The sequence below is a fragment of the Agelaius phoeniceus genome, chromosome 3, assembly GCF_051311805.1.
Source record: "Agelaius phoeniceus isolate bAgePho1 chromosome 3, bAgePho1.hap1, whole genome shotgun sequence".
NCBI lineage: Eukaryota > Metazoa > Chordata > Aves > Passeriformes > Icteridae > Agelaius > Agelaius phoeniceus.
The window spans coordinates 80,348,595-80,372,631 of record NC_135267.1 but is presented as its reverse complement, the minus strand read 5'-3'; the positions used below and the strand labels follow the sequence as shown (position 1 = coordinate 80,372,631).

The 24,037-nt window shown below is 35.3% G+C and overlaps 1 protein-coding gene across 1 annotated transcript in view; it reads left to right on the top strand.

Annotated features, from left to right (window-relative positions):
- TTC27 (tetratricopeptide repeat domain 27) overlaps positions 1–24,037 on the top strand; it is a 112,558-nt gene that overhangs the window by 28,726 nt on the left and 59,795 nt on the right. The window contains exons 8-9 of the mRNA XM_054629777.2: positions 243–355; positions 3,683–3,749. Of these exons, the coding sequence (XP_054485752.2) occupies positions 243–355; positions 3,683–3,749 (180 nt within the window). The remainder of the gene's footprint in view (positions 1–242; positions 356–3,682; positions 3,750–24,037) is intronic.

The window sequence follows — 24,037 nt, the reverse complement described above, 5'->3', positions numbered from 1 at the left end:
TAGAGTTGTTCTGAATACTGTTCCTCATGCATGAGAAACAGTATATTTGTAGGAGAAATGTTTTAGGTGATAATTCCTTGTACTGGCTTCATTACTTAGTTATTATATCATAATGGTAAATTACTTTCCATTGTGTCATTCTTTATTGGTAGTATTATCCTTTTTCAAACAAGTCTTTATTTTTTCATATTTTGAAGGCATAATTCTGTGTATTTTAAAATATTCTTTTTTTCTTCTGGCAGAATTATGATTTAAATGATGACACGGTGCTTAATGAGATCAAATTTGCAGATGCTGATCAGTACCAGCTACCTGATTTGTGTGCAGAAGAGCTTGCTGTAATCCTTGGAATATGGTAAGTTGGTTTATGGTTACTTTAAAAAAAACCCAAAGAAACAACTGCATGAATCATTATTACAATGAAATAATGAAATAGTGAGTTGAGGGGACATTTTTTCCCTATTGTATAGTCTGGCTAAAAGGCTCAAGATTTGCATTTTAGATGGATAACATTTTCAGTTCTCTCACAGTGAGCTGTAGTGTCCAGTTGAGAATTTTAGCAATATTTCATTAATAGCTATATTGTTGTTTTATCTTTAAAAAACTTTATATTCTTTGTGCTTCAGGTTAGTTACATTTCAGATTTCAGCTGGCATTAGTTACCATACAGCAATAGCACTTCAGTGAATTTTGAAAAAATATTTCAGATTCTGCAGTTGGCAGCTTCCTGTGAGGATCAACCATCAAGCAAATGCCCTACTATTCACTGAAATGGGAAAACTTGTATAAATTCAGTGTCTTTTACTAGTTAAAAACTATATGAAGTCCATGTGATTCTGCACCTTGGTTTTTTTCACCTTTTAGAAATTATATGCAACACGGGTTTTGTAAATAGCATAGGAGAGCAAAAGGCAGGCTTGAGGTCTGAGGATCAGAAGTTAGGGCATGTAGAAGTATAATATAGTCAGTCAATTACTTTGGTGCAGTGTTCACCATCGCTGACTCTCAAAGTGCTTTTCTGATCTATGAGTTGCAAAATGACGGAATCTGTTAGATCCGGTTTGAGGACCATGTAGTGAACAGTGGGCTGATGTAAATTCTTAGCCCACTCGCTTTTAGTCTTCCACACTCTGACTCAAGCCAAGGCAAAGCTTTTCCCTTGCTGAGGACCATTTTAATGAGCACTGTATTTTTTAACACAGTATTGTTTTATGTTCAGGTTATATAACCCTTCCTGTTCCCTCCCTTCTGAAGGAAATTTTAATTTACCTACTGCTCTTTTTTGTTTTATTTTCTTTTTTTTAAGGGTACAATTTGAGTTTTACATTGTCTGGCTGCACAGTAGGTTTCTTGGTCACAGTGTTTGAGTTTGAAACCATCACTGTCATGTTCTGAGCAGTGGATAGGAACCATATTGCCTGCCAGTTGTGTTTGGCAAGACAAAACTAAAGACAACCAACCAAACCAGATTCAGTGTTGCTTCCCTGAAGGATTGGTAAATGCCATTTAGTGGGTGGGGTGACGTTAAGTGACTGAAGCTGTCTCAGAGATGGAGACAAGATTTGAGATCCAGCCATGTTGCAGTAAGGGTGTTGTAATAGGATTCCAGCTTTGAGAATTCTTCTTGTAACCGAGTAGAGTTTAGGCTTGGATTGCTGGCTGTACCCTTGGTGTCCATACCAGCTATTGTATGTCAGTTTGTGAGGAAGCATAGACATGTTAAAGCATTTAACAGCATTGGCTTTTAAGCAAAACATTCTTCTCAAGCCTTCTTCTATAGCATGTTCTGTGCTTTAATGCATGAGAACTGCAATTCTGGAGGGTAAATGCTTCATTTAATAATTAATAAGTTAGCTTTAGAATTCCTGTAAGCTATTTCATTTTTAATAGCTTTAGCAATGTTCCTTAATGTTTTTCATCTTTCAAAATCAGTTTTTGAAACATGTAGTCATAATCCAGAAAGTGATGCTTTGATGACTATTAATTCCACTGTTTCAAGTATGGGTCATTAAGTCCCAAAGTTTGTAACTCATTAGTTAAGCTGGATACTTTATCCATTATGCTGTCAAGGTAGACCTGATTAATCAGATTTAAGAATTGGTTGTAAGCTGCTGACAATTAACTTTTGCTGTTTTACTAGAAAATACCATTTTCTGCTGCACAGTACATCTTACTCCAAGGTTCTGTTTAATCTGTCTAAAGAATGTCTGTTTCTCATTGTTTTCTTTCTCTCTTTTATTTCAATAAACTCCTTAAGACAGGACTCAAGAGCAGTGAGAAAACAGCTTACAAAACTGAATGATGTGATGATTAGTGACTTCTCTTCATATTGTTATGAAAAGATCCCTCATCTTACGTATAACCTAGTAGATCCTAAGTTCCACTCAGATTTCAACTCCTGAAATTCTCTGGGATGAACTGGTTTATCTGTCCTTGAAACCAGAACAAATACAGGTCATAGAAATTAAATTTTTATAAAGCAGTCTGACAAGAACTAACAGAGTCATTAGAAATGCTTAAAAGGTACAATTCTACTCTAGATTCAGATTCAAATTATAGCTTTAAATTTGATTTGATTCAGTACAGAAAAATAATTAAAACAATTTAGTTGTTCTTCTATCTTTGAAGACTTACATTTTTGCACTTACTTGTCTTCAGGCTTTGTAAATGGATGTGGCAGAAATGGAAATCAGAGATCTATTTTAGCACTGTTTTTATGTGGAAGAGCTGCATCTATAAGCTTCAAAAAGCAGTGACAAAAATTGATCTAGAATAAGAAGAGGATTAATCCTTCCTGCTTGAAACAATTTATTTTTAGGATGATAAAAAATAAGTTCTACTTTTGTCGCAATTTAACTGTCCCTTGGTTTACTGTACTTTTCAAAGGCTATGGTCATGTCATTTAACATTCTGGTTGCCTAACTGCTGTTGAGTTGCTATAATCCTTGAACTTTTCTTGCTGCCTTTTTTTTCCTCTTTTTTTTTGGTTGTCTCCCTCCTCCCATGCATAGAGAAACTTGCTGTTGTTTACCTGAAGTCAGTTGACTTGAATTGACTACGTCCAGCCAACTAGAAGTCTTGTCTGCTAGCACCTGACATTAGATATGATAAAAAGGTTTAACTGAAGCAGTGAAATTCTTTATGACTTTCCTGTTTGCATGAAATTTTGCACAAGGTGGGGAAAAACCAGTGAGATAGATGTCTATATATAGTTATAGGTTAGTGAGAGATGGACTCCTGTGGTCGTGTATTTTGAGTGACTAGGAGGGTGTTTGTCTGAGATAACCCTTCAGCACTACTTTAGCTTTAGTACTTTCTTGATTTGTAGAATCTGCATTCAGTTAGTTATAAGATTTTAACTCGAAACAGATCTCTGTAAAAGCAAACAATAGATTCTAAACTTTTTTTTAGGATTAGTGAAATTGTTATTCCCATAAGCTTAAACCAAGGAAGACATTTCATTTGATGATGGTGTTGGGAAGGTACTTATAAAGTATCTTAGTCCCCTAAATGGTTCTTTATTTCTGTGTTCTAGGTCTAGGTCATTTTCTGCAGGTACCATACTCCCATTTTTCATTTCCAGAATGTCCTTCAGATTTCTGCAAGTTTGAAAAATGTGTTCTGAATAATGTTATTCTAAAGATGAAATCAGCGTTGTTTGATTTTTCTTTTCTCTTTACAGTATAGACTTCCAAAAGAACAATCCAATACACAAATTGACTGAAGAGGAACTTCTGGCTTTTACTTCAGTAAGTACCTTACCTGGTACTTAATAAACATTTTTTTACTTAATATTTAAGTACCAAGTAATAATCTGTCAGTCACCCTAATCAGGAAACTGTTTGGAAACCAAATTTGTGTTAGTAGTCAGATGTTTCATTAATTTTTTCTTATTTCAAGAAATTAAACTATGCTGATTTTTAACATCATTCCAGCCATCATCATGCTGGAAAAACTTGACATCTAAAAATTTAATTTCACCTCAAAACACATACAAAACATTTTCATGTGTTTAAGTTTTATTCACTATATGAATTATAGCATAATATGTGACTAAATAATTTTACAACAAACTCTTCTTGTAACATTAGTGTTAAAGGTGCTTTTCTTTAAACACTGTTCAAGAAAAGTCCTAAAGCAATTTTGGCTTTATTCTGTCAGATTTATTCAGTCTGTATCCGATGTTCTGCTTAGACATGTTTCTTCCCAATTCAGTGGCTGATTTGCTGCAGAACAAATCTGTAACTTCCAGTGAAGCTTTGAAAATTCTCAGTATTTTTTTATATCATCATTTTTTATTATTTTTTTACTTAAGGCACAATTTTGCTTCTGCCTTGATCTTTTCTGCTTTTGTGAGGTTTTCAACATTAGTTTAGATGGCAGATGTAGAGGGAAAAACTTGTCATTATGTTGTCTTTTTTGCCTACTTTCCACAATGTTAGACTTAAGTTAGGAGATCAAGTCCTCTTTCCTGCATCCAACCTAAGCCTTGTAGTAAGAGACTGTATTGCTGTAGTAGTGTCATCTGAAAAAGTAAATTATGGGATCTCAGCAAAAACCCCTTGGATTTCACTTGAGCTAGAATCTTACAACTGACAGTTTTACTTATGTGAAAAGATCAAAAAAGACAGTAATCTAAGGTTAACTATGGTGATGTTTGGCTGAGGGTTTTTTGTAAAAGGAGGTTGTGTCTGTGAGAAAAGATAATCCTAACCTTACTAGATACATGTAAAATAGGTTGGTTTAGCAGTACTGTTTGTTTAGGTCCCTCTGGTAGTGCAGTATGTGTAAGAGGGGATGCATGAGGGAATTCAGTGAATTGCTGTAAAACAGTTCGGGTTTTGTAGGTTTTCTCTTTGTTGGTACAATGATTGTAGTGCTATAATTCCTCATTATATAATTTCTGAGGTATTTTGTTTTCAACTACAGTTTTGTTTTGTTCTGGGTTTAGTGTGCTTTGTTTTGGTGGTGGTTTTTTTTTTTGTTTTTTTTTTTTTTGTTTTTTTTGTTTTTTTTTTTGTTTGTTTGTTTTGGTTTTGTTTTGTTTGTTTGTTTTTTTTCCCCAAATGGTAGGAACAGAGAGCAGGAAAAAGTTGAAATGTAGAAAAAATGAGACTGTCTGCTCTCCTCTTGTAGTAATTGAAGTATCCAATAAGAATATTCAAGAATGATGACCGTTAAAGGGGAACAAAAGATTACAGAAATAACAAACACATATAAAGTAAGGAAATGTACACACAAAAGAAGCCTGTAGGAGTGACACCAAACTGGTGGACTGAGTACTGTAAGCTTTTTTCAAAAATGGTGAAACTATTACAATACAGTTTTCCCCCCAAAAGTAATGTTAATACAAATGTATGAAGTTTTAAGACATGCATGTAATTTCATTAAGACAAACCCTGCCATTTTTGTTGTTAAAATAATGTAAAAACAGTATGTAAAACTATAGAAGTAGGGTTTTCTGTGAAAATTCAGGACCTTGCTTCTCATATTTTACTTCCTAACTCTGTGCACTATTTTTTGTACATCCTTTGCTTCAGTCTCCTCACTACCGCTATTGTTCACATCATTATTGGATGGAAAACCAGCCATTATATACCTGAATCTTGACATAACTTCTCCATTTCTTCTATCATTTTTATATTAAATGGAGTGATATTGTGATAATAGAATATCTTTAACTAAATTGACCCTACTCCTGTAGTGGTCTACTTCCAGAATACAGCAAGTATATACTTTAAATATTTTTAAAGTTCTACAGCAGAGTAGAAAGAGTCAAGGTAGGCTGTACACTAGGGAAGAGATAATCAGCCTTCCTGTCATCCTTTATCTGACATTGCTTGACAGATAGCCTGTTAGAGCAGATGTAAGAAATCTATTGGGTGAATTCTTCATCATGATGGGAAAATCAAACTGCATTTTTCTGCCATCTAGTGGCTGATCCCTCAAAAATCACAGGACAGCTGATTAACTTATTCTTTAATTATTTTATTGCCATGATTATGGGGAGCTTATGTTTTCATTTATTTACTTATATTTTTTATAGAGCTGCTAAGTCAGCTATGGCTTGCTTCACACTTGTAAGATCAGCAGCCACTATCATGTTAGGTCTCCAGAGAAACAGCTGAGAGATCTGTGTAGGCTTCCCTATCACTTTGTACTCAGAGTAGCAAAAAAGAAGGATCTATGGCAGTAGATGAATAGGAATGTAGATCATACCAGTAATGCAAAATTCAGTCAACAGCAGGGACATAAAGAAGTAGCTGGTAGTCTAAATGTTAGAGTAAATAGTGATTTACTGAGGAGTAATAATTCTTGGTATCAGAATAGTGTTCTTTTAAACTTTTACTTAATGTTTCCATTAATTGGATGTAGGGACACAATTGAATCTAAGAATTATTTTCTCTTTTCATCTTGACCTATGGTCCCAAGACACAAAAAGAACAAGTATGAATTGTAGTAACCATCCCAGATCCCTCCTGGAAGCCAAAAGCAGGAATCAGATATTAGCCTATAATGGTTCTTTTCAGTAAATGTACCTTTTGTGGCTCTTGCATCTGAGCCTGTAATTGTGAATAGTCACTGCAGAATTTCGTGATGAAATCTTCTGTGTCTCAGATCTGTCATTGAGGCAAATCCATCCCTGTGTTCCCTGGCAGTAGGGATGTGTCCATGTTAACACAGCCTTGGTTCCTACAGTGTCTGCAAGCTGAGTAAATTAAATGGCACCGTAGCTCTTAGCACTTGTATTTAAGGTATTTCCAAGCTTTGGTACTGCCAAAACAGGCAAATGAGCACTGTATCAATGCTGCTCTAGTAATTTCTTTAGCATCAAACTGCTCTGTGTGTGTGTGTGTGAGCAGGCATCTTCTCAGCCTACATGTGGATTCCTAAATCTGCAGGCTGGTTAGATGGTTGTCATGCATTCATCTGATATCTACTGAAATTCATGTTTCCTCAGAAAAGCAAGGCATTTCAAGTTATCTTAGGAAACTTGAAAAATTACAAGGCATTTTAAATTGATCAGTATATCATCAAAAGATCCTCTTGCTTTGGGCACTGAAAAACAAGTGCGTGTGACATGAAATTTCTCTCAAGCAGAGAGAATTAAGATCTAGGTAGTACAAGAGGGAAAGGATGATCAAATGGATCTCAAGTAGATGATATTATCCTGCCTTGTACTAGGTGCAGTTTGGAAAATTGTCATTCTAGACTCCCTTTTATATGTGTAAAAGTTGAAAATTACTGGATCTGGAAGAGATATCTATATCTGTATCTATTAAACAACATAACTTGTAATGCTAAAAATATCACTTTTAATTCACTGCTTGGCAACTGCAGTCAACTACAAAAGGATTGCTGCTTTTAATTTACTGGAGTCACTTGGAAATAGTTGCTATTGTCCTAAAAGCACTGTCTTTTTTACAAAAGAATTGCTTTCAGTGTTGCTCATTTTTGAAGCAACTTGTGAGGGTGTATGTAGTCTCATTGACTGGGATAGCAGCTCTCAGGACAAGAATTTGGACTTGAATTGGCAAATCTCAACCCATCAGTATAATACTTCAACTTTCAAGATGTTAATCCAGAAGTGAAATTAGATGCACTAGATTTTTTTTAAGTTCAATTGTTGATACAGTATCTTTACATAAGAAGTAATGAAGCTTGCATTCTACATTTTAGCATAAGACTAAACACAAAATTAAGCATTGATTTTTGAGGGGGATTGAATATTATTCTTTTCACACTTAATAGCTTAGGGTAACAACTATAGATTTTTTTAATTAAGTCTATTATGTTAAGCAATTGGCCTTCTAAGAAAGCTAAGATATATTTTAGCAATCAAACATCACACAAGCCACTTCAGAGACAGTTATGTAGCTGGTGAACTTTCTGATTACTTAACTGAATATTGCATTCAAAAGCCATTTTAAGAGAGGGATGGTGGGACAGTAAAGCAGAAGTGACACTCAGTGCTTCTTGGTTCCTACAATGTCTGCTAGCTGACACTGTAAATTAAATTAAATGTAAAGTAAATTAAATCAAATGTAAGTAAAGTAAATTAAATGGCACCATAGCTGTTATCATTTGTATTTAAGGTATTTACCCAGCTATTTACCATTTAAAGAGGGGGATGGTGGGACAGTCAAGCAGTAGTGACACTCAATGCTTCTCTGGTAGAATTACTGGTTTCTTCCTTTTAATAAAATTTTTGCTGGAGCTTTCTGTGTAGGATGTAGGAAGTAGACTATGCAAGAAACCAAAGAACTAAATCAGTGCTGCTTACATGCTTTTACATTGAGATTTTGTAGATTGGTTTACTCCCAGGTCCCCACATCAGTTTTCCAATGCTTAAATGTGCTTAATTACCTTCTTTAATTTTAGTGGATTATTTTTAATGGGAAAATGCAATAGTGAAGTTCTGCTGCATTTTATATTGGTCAGCAGTTTTTCCCTAGAATTACACAAGTACATCACTGAGCTGTAAATCAGTGGCCAAAATACTTTTTTTAGGGAAAAAATCCTTTTAGGAAATGAGCAAAAGTAAGCCTTAAAATAATTTGTTAAATATTTGTTGTTTGCATTATTTCAAATAGGTAATGTAGGTCAGACAGAACAACAGTGCTATGTAAGTGTGCATGATATTAAAAAAAAAAAATCAAGATTATATTTAAGGCTTTATAGAAATCTTTTTGATGTGAACATAAGTTTTACAACCAGGGACTGCAAACTATTTCTGAAATGTAAAAAAGTTCCAGGAACATATGAAAAATATATTTAAGAACTGATAAATATTCCTTTGTTATAATTTTAGTATTATGCAATCCTTGCAGAGAAATAGAGAAAATATTAAGTACTGGATGGTGTTGCATTTTTCTTCTGCAAAAGAGAAAAATGTTTTCTTTAAAAAAAAAGGCTAATAAGATTATACTCAGCAATACAAGTTCTTGGAGCTTTATAGAAAGCTTCCACTATAGCTTATAGCTTACATATCAGGAAAACAATGTTTTATAGTCCAATATGACAGTCCAACAAATATCCAAGATTAAGGAGCTGCAGCTGGTCCTTAAAATTACCCATTCCATCTGTTGAAGCCCTTGAACAGTCCAGGAGAAATGGTTTTTGTGGTAAATGTGATGAGCACTTAGCCCAGTGTGGGAGGATATTACTTTTTTCCCTTATTAGTGTATTATGATCAGGGGACATTGAGTGGCAGCAGTAGTATTAACCTGTAGGGAACTGAGAAGAGAAAGTAACCAGCAACTGTGAAGGAGAAGTCTTGCTTTGTGCATCCCATGTCTTAGACTTGTGTTTGTATCCTTTGGAACCCATGAAAGATGAGAAGGAAGAGAAATGGAACCACAAAAATTTAGTTGCTTTGGTTTCTTAAAATTTTGAGCTTTCTCAGGATTTATGGAGAGCTGAACAGTCTTTTTTTAATCCAGTGGTGAAAGAGGGAAAAGGAAGCTCTGGCAATTCTCTCTGTGGACATTTTGAACAGGTGAGGATAACTTTCTAAAGAGGGAAAGAAAACAGGGTAATAACTTGTATCTTGCTTGGACTACAGAATTGAAGTTGTTTACCACCTTCTAACAAAAACAATGTATCATGCTGAAATTGTTCCTGTAGTACTGAGAGGGATACCAAGGTCCGATGGAGGATTTGGAGAATGTTACGAGTCTGTCTGAATGGAACGAGTCTGCAAAATCCAAGGAATACTATGTATTCCAAAGATAGACCAGATGGGAATGTTTTTCCTCAGTGTTGAGCTACTGATTCCATAAGAGACTGTTTTTACTAAGGAATTTTAGAATGGTTGGATATTTTTTTTTCCAGAGGTGGGCATTTATTGAGTGTAATAGAAGCTCATGTTGTATGGTACCTTTGAAAAGCGCAGTGAAGGATTACAGTGCACATTTTATTGAGTGTGTGTGTATGAATATGCATATATGAATACTTTTTCTGCATTTCACTGTAGAAGGGGGCATTGGGAGGAGGGAGTGGAAGGTGGAAATGGAAATGCTTTGTTTTTCTCATCTTTTTTATGGCATTTGCGATATTAATGTGGAACTAGGGAGCAATCAAGTCACAGCATACGATATTTTTAATGTTAAGCCTTCCTATCAAAACTCTTTAAAACTAACATGCCAATTTGGTTTCTAAAGAGAAGTTGTTTATACAGCTTAAATAAAAGCAGTGCATTTTTCTCTGCTGAGAAAATGGCTGCAGTTTTTTTATGTTTTATATGCAGCAAGAGTATTGAAAAGCTCATTAAGAGTGCCATGTGTCTCTACTGCTGTAACTTTTGTGGCTTTATAAAAAGTTTCTTTCACTTCTTTTCTAAGCTGTGTTGCCCATTTTGAATAGCCTCTGTTGGTTACAAGATTATAACACTGCAAAGGCTTTCTCTCAACAAAGCCCTGCTAGTTAGCTAGTGAGACTTTAAGTAAATGAATTCAAAGCTAGTCCATTCTTTTTTTTCTTTCTTTCTTTTTTTTTTTTCTTCGAAAGGCTTTATTCAAAAGTCTGAATCATTTTACAGGAATGTCAGGATCTAAACACTTGCTAGTTTAGTGCATGTATGCCTTCTGGCCCATCACACAGTACTGGGAAATCAGATTGAGTGTAGCAAAAGAGAAGCTGCCTCTTTCTGCTGCATGTGCAAAGACTCCACTGGCTCTCTTGGAAGCTTGTTCACAAAGCATCTGGTACTTGTGTGTGCAGTGTTTTGTGGGTAGGAGACTGGCCTGCTATTGTCAGTTATGTTTGCTGCATTTAGATGTTTCAGGGTAAAGTAACTGGGTGCTGTAGTACATGTGTTGTAGGGCAGGGGTGAAGCTTGCATTCCATTCCAAAACTGGGATTAAGTAACAGTCTGTCTGAAGTTGGTTTATTTTACAAAGTATCAGATTTCAGCATAATTGACACTTTTATCCCTTTCAACTTTGTTCTCCTCTGTGGTCTGCATTCTTCCCTCAGTCCATGGGATCCACAGCTCTGCTTGAATTATGTCTTGCAAGAGATGATTCCTGATTTATTGTGTGCCTTTCTGAGCAAGAAATTTGGGATAGCCTTTCCTTTCTAGCATGGTGTGCTCTTTTGTATAACCCGTACACAATTACTCAAGCAATAGATTTTAGTGGGCTCACTGTAACTGCACTGGTAAAAGAACACAGAAATAATGTTTAAATATTAATAGACTTTTTGCCTGTCTAAGGGTTTGAGAAGTTAAGCAGACAAATTTGATGACAATTAATAACATTTTTTCCCACAGCAGAAGTAGATTTTTACAGCAGCCCTTTCTTTTCCCCCTCCTCCTTTATCTATCAGCAGCTCACTTATTTTTTCTAGCAGCCTCTCTGACAGCCAGTTGACATGTCCCAGGCTTCCCTTCCCCCTCTCATGTCCTTCACCAGTTGTAACTACTATAATTTACTTCAGCAAGAAAATTTTCATTGCAGCAAGAAGGTGAAATAAAACCCCCTATTCAACAGAATGCTGTCTGAGATATCATCTGAAGGAAATAAGACATTCTCACTGTTCTGTCTGATGCTTAGTAACCCCTTTTTGGTGATGTTATGATCATCACGTGTTATCAGTACTAGCAGTTGCTTTTGTTAGTGACTTATGTTCTGTGTATAATTCATTATATTTAGTGACTGTTTTGCTGGAGAGGGCACAGATGAACTAAACAAGGTATAAATCCAATCCTCCCTTTGTTCAAAGTAAATTTTTTATTGTTTTACTACTGTATGAGGAAGACTTATTCTTGAAATTTATATAGCTGTCATAATGTCTTGCTCTCATCTTCTCTACCTACCTAAATATCATCCCTTCATTTTTTTTTCTTCCTAACTCAATGCTCCAATTATTACTCTAATGTTGCTTGTTCCATAGCATCTGAAAAAATAAAGGTGATTGAATTCTTGTTGCTAGTGTCTAAACAACTTAAATTTAATTTTCTCTGATGATATCATGTCTGTGTTTCAACTGGAAGTAGAGTATTTTTCATGTCAGTTCACCAAACAATCTTTATGGTCTATGTTAAAGATGAAATATAGAACAAGTGACATTTTTTGTGACTTAATACACTTTAGGATAGGTTTGATTACAATGTCATAGTCTTTGATTGCAGTCATGAAATAGTGCAGTAATGAAATATTGCAGTCCCGCCCAAGGTGTCTGAAATGTGCAAATCTGATACTCATTGATTCATTTGTCATCAGTAAAATGTCACTGTCCTGTTGTTCTTGGTTCTATTGAATGCAGTCAGTTAGAGCTATTCTATTCTAGCTACTTTGGGAAAAATATAATATGAACTTGATAAGTAATAAAATTACCTTACCCTATTGCTGCATGACTTTCTTTTTCTCTTCCCCCAAAATTGGGGAGGAAAAACTGAAATGGCTCCAGATTCTTCCTTTCTTTAATTCTTTTTTTCCTTTGGTCTTTTTTCATATTGAAGTCAGGTAGCCAAGCTACTGGGAAGGATTTCTAATTGGTATTTTCTTTTGTACATTTATTGACAGACAGCTCAACATTTTTGAGGAAAAAAAAAGTTTAATCAAGTTCTAAGTCTATAAACCGATGGGCTTTTGAATGGAGATGTAATGGAGAAAGATTTGGAGTACCTATTTTTGGAAAACTTTCCAAAGAAACACTTACACCTTTTATTCATGGAAATACTGCTTTACTTGCTTAGCTGTCCTTGTTTGAGTAAATCCTGTTCTGTTCAGCAGTGATCTTGGTTATGGTTTTGGGCATTGTCCTGCCATTGTATGAGGAGTTTGTTGGCTTCTGTATGTTGAGAAAAACACGGTGCCCTCTGGGTTACAGAAGGACAAAGATTCTCTCAAAGGAGCTCTGATTCTGGTATTTCTACAGTATTTTCTTTGTTTTATCAGAAGCAGCACATTTAAATAAAAGAATGGAATTTTGAAGTGCTGTTGGCTAGAAAGTAAGGTGTTATGGTTAAATTAATTTGTGAAACATTTAAATACATTTATATAGAGGGTGTATGCGCATTTATTTTACACGTGTTTATAGAATGCTTGAATTCAAGTACTGATCACATTTTATATGACTACAGAGGGAAGCTTTTATTCTTTCCAATAGAACCCCATTGCTCAGCTGGATTTTTTTTCTTACGGAAGTAGATTTTTACTGGTATAATTTACAGACCAATAAAGCAAAGTATTATTTTTAGGACTTATTTGTAACATCAAATATGCAGGAAATCTTCATAAGGTAATTCACATGCAGTGTTTGTGAGCCTTATGAAAAGTACTTTCCAGTTATGCAAATACATGAATAAGAAAGGTTTATATTCTATTGATGAAGGTTAGCCCATTGCATCAGGAAATAGAACCAATGCCAGCTCATTTAGTGGACTGTTCAAGCAAGGTCTATCACAAATTACATAAATGATGATTACTGTGAGAAATTTCAGACTTTTTTCTGGTATAACTTCTATGCCTAGAATATAGTATATGTGATAATATGGTATAACATAAATACTTTTGACATGTTTGGATTGGCTGCATTAATTATAGCAAGTAGAGCTGTTAGTTATGAAGACTATTCAAATAAAGGACAATAAAATATTTAAAAGCATCATGTTCTGCATGTTTGAATTTGCAAAAATGTTTTAAAATATTTGCACTAATGCTTTTCTATCTGGGAAGCTGAGATTTGGGGCCTTTTCTGAACAGAAATAAAAATCATGACACTAGGTACTAGTTGATATATTTTGACATATTTGAGATTTTACTGTCTTGTCTATATTATCCTCATGCATGTCTTGCATTAATTAAATTGGAGCTTGGGCTTTTTTCTTCTTCTTGAAGACTTCATATCTTGTGTCAGTTAGATTTTTCTTAAGTATATTTGTCAGAATTCATTGGGCAACACATTCTCCAATGAATTCTGGCTAGTCTAGGCGAAAGATGAAAGAGAAAATATTTTTACAGATTTCTATAAATAGACTGTGAAAGATTTTTCTGCGCTGTAAGATTAGTTGTTTGATTTCATAGTTGCAACACCAGGAGAGGGAAAGCCTATGTCTTGGGTATTGTACCTAATTTGGTTTTTGTTTGCTAGAAATGATGTTTTCTTTGGTTTTAGTTTAATACCTATCTGTCAAAGCATTACTGTTTGGGAATAAAGGATTGAAATATGTTTAGAAATCTGTTTATGTTTTTATTTTGAACAGCTTGCATGGTCTGAAGCAGTTAGTAGCTTAGTAGTAAGCAGGACATTTAGAGGCTGGGGTAATGACACAGTTCTCATCTTACAGCTTATTGTGCAGGAACTGCAGTGTGTGTATATTGTGTGTCTTTTCCTGATCTATAATAGGCAAGTGTTCATTTCTGTGTGTTGTAGCTGTAATAAAGCTGGGAAGTTGCAAACCATAGGGGTATATAACTAAAAAGATTGCCCCTTTCATTTGTCCAAGTAAAATGTCTATGTAGCTTCTTCAGACTAGACATAAGGTGGACATTTTTTATGAAGATAGTGGTGAGGCACTGGAACAAGTTGCCCAGAGATGTGGTTTATGCCCCATCCCTGGAAACATTCAAGGTCAAATTGCATGAGGCTCTGACCAACCTGTTCTAGTTCAAGATGCCCCTGATCATTGCAGGGAGATTGGACTAGATGACCTTTAAGGGTCGCTGCCAACCCAACCCAACTCATTCTGTGATTCCTTGTCCAGTTTTCATAGTGATTTTAATAACTGCTGTGGTTTCTGTGCATAATACACTGGTCAGACACTAGACTGTGTTTGAATCTTAATCCATTACAGCTCATGCTTGTAGCTTCTTTCCAGTCAAAGCACAACCCAGACACTGCCATTTGTCCCTGATAAATACATTCAGATTATAGCTTCTCTCTTCACAACTCTCTCAGATTTAGGAAAGCTATTCACTTTGGCCACCAAGACAGGATTTTCTTTCATGCTCTCCAGCAGTCTCTCACTCTTTTCCCCCACTAGTATTAGTTGCTTGTGCTTGTGTCAGCTTCCCTTTTTGTTTACTCATCCATGCCATGTTCCTCTCAGCCCTTCTTTGTCAGTGCTTGCCTTCTGTTTATCTTTCACTCTTGCTGTCTTCTTCCCTAATTTCTTTCTTGCTAATATATTGCTGACTACTTTTACTCCATTCCTTCCTCACTTTTGGTTGCTGCTAAAGGAGTTACTCTTCTTTCAGGACTACTGTGTCTTCAGGCTCTGAAAGGAAGGTGGTGGGTTTTTTGTGCTCCTGGGAACTAAACTTTTGCACGTAAGGTTAAAAGCCAGGGTGCTGGTGGCCTCCAGCAGCTTGATGCTCTTGCATGTGAGAGCAGGAGCTCTTTTTAAGAGACAAAATATTTCTGCTGGTGAAGTCAGGAAGGAACTGAATGAAATTGAAATCAAGTATCTTCTAATGGACAGTGAGACTTGCTAATGTGCTCTTTCTGGGGAAACTGTCGAGGCCATCCTAGAAATCTCACTGAAATTGTCATCTCTAGCCATCTCCTGTCCCCTCAGCCCACCAAGCAGTAAGTGAGGCATGCTTCTTGCATTAACATGTCACATTACTTGTGAACACCAGGTATTGCAGTGTGTAGACTGCTGAGCCATAGAGACCCTTGTAGGCAGAATTCCTGCGGTGGATGCTGGCATTCAAAACGGGGAAAAGCCAGGTAAACTCGTTCCCTGTGGAGCCCTGTCTGGCATTGTGTGGTTTTCTTTTCCTGTGTCTCACTGTTATACAGATAGCTGTTCTTACAGACTGAAGGTTGGGAGGGTGTTTTATGGAACTTCTCTAATTTGTTCTGACATAGATGAATAATAAAGTCAGTGGCAGCCTTACTATAAATCACTGGTCTAGGCATGTAATTATTTCTGAATTTTTTTGGCTGTGCCTGTTACAGAAAAAAATGTGGTAGCTGATTTTTACTAGTTAACATCATTATTGGATTGGTTCACAAATGGGACATGTGTATTTTATAATGTAAAAGTTGTATGCAACTATTATTCTTCTTGTGCCATTGACTGATGTTAAATATAAGAAATTATGAAAACATTGAAATTAGTTGTTTTCAAGAAGATAATTTAATGCCTTCTAGTGAGTCTGTGAAGGGAATTTTTAATGCTTCATTGTTCTGTGTAATTTTTATGGTTGTGCTCCAAATCTGTCTGAGAACAAGTATTTTTGCTGCCCTATATTCTCTTCTTGCAGAAGATTCTCAGTTAAGGTATTTTAAGGATAGTTATTGTAAATGGATATTTGTGCTGAAGTTATCATTGTAGAATTAAAGATAAAAGTTGCTGTTAGAGTACAAATCTATGCAGCATCAGATAACATCAGTATATAAAGCAGCATTCTTCCAGAGGCTGTTGATAGGCCAAATAAACAGGAAGTATCACTGGCAGTCTGTGGAAAAAAACATAGTGGTGAGCTCATAAATGTGAGTAGGCAGGCAGAACAGACTAATCCCACCACCCTGGGTCAGTTGCATAAGGATGCAGGATCTGTCAGACCTAAAGAATTTTTCCAGTGATCTGGAGTTTTGAAAGCAGTGAGTTTGCCCTGCAAAGTTCAGGCAAATAAAGCAGAAAAATGGGAATGGGAACCTTAATGTGTAGGTTTACCCAGATTTTGCTGAGTAAGAAGTACTACTTTTTAAAAAAAATAAAAATTACCAACCCAATGAAAGTATTGAGAAATGATGGGTTTTGTCTGTAGCTGCAGGCAGTAGTAACAAATCGAAAGATTAACAGTCATAACTGTCTCCCTGAAGAAAAAATTTTTATCAGCAGAGGATGAGTTAACCTGTAGCACTGTCTGTTCCAAAAATGCTCTTTGTCAGAGGAGAGGCAAGGCTGAAGGGGAGTAGAGCATGAAAGGCGTAGGATTTAGGAGCCTACTGTGGTAGTTTGCAAGGGGAGGAGGGATTTACTTCTTCTCCCACATGACCAATTCTAACAAGTTAGAAAATATCCTCCATCGACGCAGGTTTTCTAAATTTTAGCCTTTTTGTCAGTCATTTGCTTTGTTTGTCTTGGTACTAAATAGATCGCAAGTCCGCAGATAGCGTGTACCATTGCATGCAGTCCTGAAATTATCTATTTTTAAGATATAATATCTAGCCATTGTCAAACCAGTTCACTATTTTACTACCTGTGCAGAGGAAAAAAAATACTCTTCTGGTTTTCAGGTTATAACCTCAAGATCACATGATGTATTGAGAATCTTGGCACAGATGGTGAAATTACAGAGGCTGAGCAGTTAAAACAAGAAATTTGCTCTTGTTAAATAACTAGGGAAATCCTTATCATTGGTACCAAAGAGTTAAATTCTAGTCTTTTGTATCCAAAATTGTGATTTATTACTGTTGAGATTGGGCCTTAGGAAATAAATGCAGTTCTGTGATGTGGTATGGAAGTCTGTACTTATGCTGTTTCAGGAGTAAGTCCAAACCACAGACCTGAAAAAAACAATGCTACTACCGTCAAGTCTGGCTGAAGTTGTTTGCAGCATAACACAGAATAAGTGATGTATTTGGCACAACGGAACAAGTGTCAGTCATATGGCTGGACTCCATTCCAAGTGAAAATAGGAGCCATATCTTATGTGGTTTACCCTTCACTAGTCATTGAAAGCTGATGCCTTTAAATAAAACAGTACCTTCTTTTTTTTCATTACATATCCTTTTCTTCTCTAGTTTCTTTCTTCTAAAAAAATAAAAAAGTTGAGAACCTCCAAGGAAAGCTTACATCTGAACTTAAGTTGTCTCTTAAACTGAAAATAAAAATGCAAACTGAAATACAACACAAAAACCAGATTAGACATTAGCATAAAAAAATATTTTACATCTTAAATGAGGACACAAAAGGTATACCACTTAGTATCATAAGAGAGTGTCAAGCTCTTAAAAACCTGCTAAATATTAGCCCACCAATGCCTGTTAATCTGGAAGAAAACATACATAATTCTGGACATCCAGGAGACATTTGCAGTTTGGTTGTATAAGTAGAACTGAACAACTAATTTGATTGATAATGTCTTTGTGCTGTTATTAGAAAGTAGGAAGTCCTAAAGGGGAAAAGCATTGAAACATTTTCTTAGCCAATCCAGATCTGAGTTGATTATTTCATTGTGTCTAAAATTACTTTGAATTGTGGTACTTGTTTCTTCCATAGATTTCTCTGCAAGTTATGTACTTGCATGCATGCAAGTGAAGTCACAGACTGCGTTATATGGAAGCAAAGAATCATGTTTATAACTCACTATAAGTCTCCATACTTTTTATTATATTTTTGTTCCATGCAGGCTAATATGAGCTTGCTCTTTTGTGTTTCTGTTACATTTGAATCCATACAAAGCTTTCTTTGAGTCTTTTGTTTCCAATGAAAATTCTTCATTGAGCATAGATCTTTGTATTCCTTTCACACAGCTCTTTTTGTGGAACATAGGAGACTTCCTCTGAAAGGGAAGATTTCTCTAGTGCTCATTTTCTCTGACCTTTTTCCCTGTAAATTGTATCATGTAGGGGCCATTGTGCTGTCATTTCACTCTTATCTGCAGAGCTACGTTCAGGGCTAGCTGGAAAGACATTCATCATGTGCTTGTGTTTCTTCTATTTCTGACCAGAGATCTGTTTCCAGTACCCCCATATTCATGTCAAAGAACATGTTTTATTTAATTTTTTAAATACACACAATATTTAGGTGTTTCTGAGTTGCAGGGTTATGGCGTGAGACAGATTTTCCAAGAGAAAACATAGGAATATCCAACTTAAAAGCTGAGGAAATTCTTGGTGTGTAGTCAGATGATATGAAGAGTGTAATGGGGGAAGGAACAGCTATGGCATTTCATATGTTTGGTTATGAACCTTGTGCTGAGAGTGCTTAACCATTTCCCTTTAGACTTCTGAACAGTGTGGCTGCGGAGAAGGAGAGTGAGTTTTGACTGGTGTTCTGCATGTGAGGAACTGTACATGGAATCAGGAGATAAAAATAACAGAACAACATATTTAGATCTGTTAGTAAAAGCAGCAGATCTAGACCTTTTCTATGATTCTTTTTGCTCTGGGTTCTTCAAAAAAATTCACTGAAGAGGCAAATAGGACTTGAGATTATTCAGGTTTCAGATGAGATGGTGATGGAGAATAGAAAGAGAAGTTGGATGTTCTCCTGACTAATGTTATTTAGAAGAACCAAGACCAGGGTAAGGCAGCCTCACTTTACTTGAATATGTTTCCTTTGCTAATGAAAACAAATGGAACAAAGAAGCTGTAAAGTCTGAGGGTGTTTTCTTTTGGAAAGTCATCCTTTATCCCTTTAAGACTGTCAGCTTACTATGCTGAGTCTGAGTATTGACTAACAAAGCAGAAGGTTGCTCGTGAATAATGTTGATCTATTGCTGAGAAGAGGCTGTGTTGAGTTTTTTCAACCACAATTCTTTTAAGGCGAGGTAGAAGAGATGGCAATGACGTGTCTTGCTAGTTCTAATAAGGTTGGTAACAGTATCTTTGAGCAGATAGTAGAACTAACTTCCAATATTTCCTGCCTGATTTTTTTTTTTGGTTTTTTTTATTCCTTGAAATTCTAGGTGCTACAGAAGTGGTACACAAGCCAGCACAGTTTCCAAGCTGATCTAGCATACATAGTTGCCTAGAAGCAAGAATTGTCCCTTTGCAAGGTAGATACCAGAAGGAGTAAGAGTTACTGCTTAAAATAAGTGCCATGGAGGGGAAATATGTTTAGAATGATAAGCAGGATAGAATCTGAGGCCACTGGTGGGTGGATATTTTCAAAACCTACCCATTTGCTGCAGAACACTATTTAAGTAGGGTAAAAAAAGCTGTGGAAAATGCAACTGAAGTGAAATTACATTAGCCTTCATGTATTGGGATATTTTTTATATCTTCCGAGAAGAAAATTTATTCCAGAATTGTCTTATAACTTTTTAACTGATTGAGCAAGCTACGAAATAACTCTTATATTTAATGTACCTTCAGATGTGATAAATTCCAGATACAATAAATTTCAGAGAGAGAGTCAGTCACATGTGGACTAAAATTGAATGAGGCACTTGAGAACATTAAATTGCCTTTAGGTAAGTGCAATATAATTGCTGCTCTGTTGAGTCTAACATTCATTTCTAGATCAGTCTAGTATAGTGTAAGTAAGTAACTGTTTACCTAATAGGTTTCTAACATTTTGCCTTATAAAGTGTGTATGGACAAAAAGAAAACTGAAAAAAGTGATCAGTATGTATGTGTACACGTTTCATTTTAAAACACTCATAATTTATATTTTATTCCAAATCCATTAAATTCTCCAAGCTTCTGAAATTATGTATATGAAAAAAATTTCATTCATTTTGCATTGCTGTATACACTGAAGTATATAGCAATGCAAAAAAAATCAGATAGTGTATTCTTGTTTTAGTGGTAGGAATCAACAAAAGGTACTCTGTATTTACAATGATGTAATGTTATAATTTGAGTGCTGAGGCTACCAGACAAGACTAGACAAAGTGAATTTTAAAAATGCCATTCTAATTAAACTAGTCCCTTGATGCAGATCACTGATGGTGTTTTGGCCTCACTCTTGACTTTTTAACACCCAAGAGGTATTTCTAATGGCTGTGGTTAAGAGCTTTAAGCCCAGCTCTGCTAATGATCAGCTAACACCTGTTGTGGTGAAAAGCTATTTTCGTTCAACAGTCCCAGGATTAGTTTTATGGACCAAAATAAACCATTGTTATACAATTGAGTGAATAGCTTTAGATTTTGGGGAAAAATATGCTGAATGTGTGGTCTAAACCTACTGAAATAGATGGAATATTAAAGCAGTACTGGAAAATGGCACTGTGCAAATGCTGATGTCTCAGCCAGTGCAGGAGAGTAAATCTTCTCCTCTGTGACTTTAATACTTTCAGGATTTCTGCCTCTCATTTGCCTAACATACAGTCAGAGAATTTTTTTAATCATGGTAATTCAAGAGGCCTTAAAAAAACCACAGATGATCATGATTGACTCTGTAGCATGATGTAACAACTCCCTGAAACACCAAGAGACCTAATAAACAAAAATACAGAACTTCTGCTAATGCACTTCATACAGGCTCAAGCATTGCTTTATTTTTTGTTTTGTTATTACAGTGCAAAGGTCTTGGCATAATGCTCTAAAGGTGCCATGTAGAATTTATATTAGATGCTGTTAGGCAAGAAAGTATTTAAGACCTAACCAAGTAATAACACATTTTTCTCATGCAGCATTGAAAAAGAAAGACTAACACAGGACTTGGAATAATGCCTGAAGTATTACTAATTAGAAGTGTATAATGCAAGTTGTCACGTTTGCAAAGAAAAAAATGTAAATTATCCTTGTCTTGCTAGTTTTTCCCTAAGACTGTTAAATCAATTAGTAATCCATAACTCCAAAGACTTTGCATATTGTTGGTTTTTAAGTTCTAGTTGTTAATGCCATGTGGAAAAAGATGCTTTTGGTTGCTACCTGAAATTGCAGTCCATTTCACAGAAAAAGACAGAAATTTTCAAGACAGTTACTCACGTGTTGATGTGACTTCTAATTTGCAGGATTATTGATAATATTTTGATTTTTTGTGGCCCAAAACTGTTAGAATGACTGGAAGTGTAGGACAGATTTCCATGTTTAGTGAAAGTGTGAAATTAAAGAGATGTATCAAGGCATATACAGCACAGGGTTTGATAACTGTTAAACATACCAGCAGGGCCTTTGATCTTTGTTTGATACCTGAGCAGAGCTTTTGACCTTGAGGAGGAAAGATGTAGTAGACTACAATGCACACTGGTGTGAGTATTCCTTCTGTTTCAGTATTTTTTTAATAGGAAAAAAGCAACCAAAAACCAATCTGCAAAATCTCTTGGCTAGTCCATGCTAGGAATAATTTTCTGCGTAAATTTGACTATCTTTTCTTCTCTTCCTTCCTTCTAGCCACTAAGCATATCCACTGTCATAGTATTTATGGAAGCCTTGCATTCTCAAGGTATAAAAATATTACTGTCCTTGTTTGTGTCCCGTATCTTGTTTGTGTTGCTCTCCAAGGACATAATTATGCCAAATAGGTTAGAATTTATCCATTTGAAACAAGAATCATCTGGAGTGAAGTCCTAATGTAATTTTTTTGTTGTTGGACCTTAGAAAATATGAAGGCGTTTATAGATAATAAAATGTGACTGGAGAATATACAGCTTGATTGTTCATGTCTAAAGCAATGTCAATGATTATGGATGACAGAAGCTGGAAAGAGCAGATGGTTTGAAATAATTTGCTTCATCATCCTATTTGTTTGTTCCCAAGTTAATCACTGTTGTTTGTTTAGAACTGTCACATACTTAAGATGTTTTATAAAAATTGGGGATCGTACTGTGGATTCCATGAGTAGTTGTTCTCCTGTAGAAGCAGTAAAGGCAATAGGCTTGAATTTGATGTGTTGTGTTTTGTTGCTACCTCGTCCAATTTACTGTCCAAGAGGAAATCTTTATTGGCTGTCAGGTTTTGTTTGAATTTTGAACTTAAAGTGAAGTTGTCATGTGTTAAGGTGATACCCTCAAAGAAATGAAAAGTATTTCATATATATATATTTAATATAGAAGAATGGAGTTGTTTCTGTCTGAACTTCAGATTATTCAATTTCAATAAAATGTTGATTTATGAAGACACACTGGAGGAGCTCTCCTGTTAGTACAAAAAAAATAACCTCTGAAATTATAGCATTAAGTCTTTGTCTGAGATGAATCAGATGGGCATTTACAGATACACATTTTAGTTTATGGCTCCATTTCAATTTTTACATAAAAATACATTTAGAGATTAACATGCAGTAATTATGTATCATTACACATAACAGAGAGGATTTGTGTATAACAACAATGGAAAATAAAAAGGAAAAGTCTTGGGGTAGCATTGAACTAAGGGAAATGGTGTATCAAACACAAAAACTTTTTATTGTAATTGTTATTCAGTATTCTGCAATTCTAAATCCATTTTTATTAGAAATTTCATTTCTATGTATAAAGAGCATATGTACTATGATAATTGCAAAATAGAAACTTTAAATTTAAATATAGATAAAAGGAGAAATGTTCCTTAAGCTGGTTGCTAAGCAATTTTTTGCATTAAACTATTTATATACACCAGCACAACAGCATTCTGTGCTTAAAAACAATCCTTTGTAACACACATTAAATCAGCTTAAATATCAAATACTACTCCTTGACCATTTAAATATGCCTATTTAGAAAACAGTAATGAATTTTAGTTGTTTATTGATTTGAGGATTTGTGTATGCGTGCAGCTATTACAGTTTCCTCTTAATTTGTGGTCACTGAAGGATTGGTAAACTGCTGAGTGTTGTGATAAGAATAAAAACACTAGGAGGAACTGGAGCTCTGTGAAACCTCAGCATCGTACTTTTGTTAGTGATGCCATATAGTCAAATCTTCTTTTGATTCCTCTTTATTTTGAAATCTTTGGGGTGGGCATGTACAGCAGAATAGGTATGTATTCTTGATTTGAACATACTTGATCTGTTTGAGCCAACAGGCAATTTTTACATGTTCCTAACACTAAGCAGAAAAGCTAAAAGTGGTCATACTGACTGGCTTGCTCTGTTGCCAGGCCATGGTTCTGCTGCTTAATGGTAATTAGAAATTTAGTATTTTTCTTGCCCTCTTGATACTTGTGCTTTTCACTAAAAAATAAAAAGTGCGCTGGTACTGGAAACCACTTAGTCACAAATGTGCTTTATTTTAACTTACAGGGTTCAAACAGAATTATTGTTTAAAGTTACAAATCTCATTTCATCCGGATGCTGCCAATACTACTGCAGATCATTTGTGTTTGAGCTTGGTTAGTAAAGGAGTTAATATTTTAAGGACTTATCTCAAAATTTCTATTATTTTTGCATCCCTCTGGACCTTGGATTGCCATAATCTTTCTTAGACAATTAAAAGTAGTTCCATAAAGTTCATTTAGATGCTTTTCAGGGCAGTTTTCTGTACAT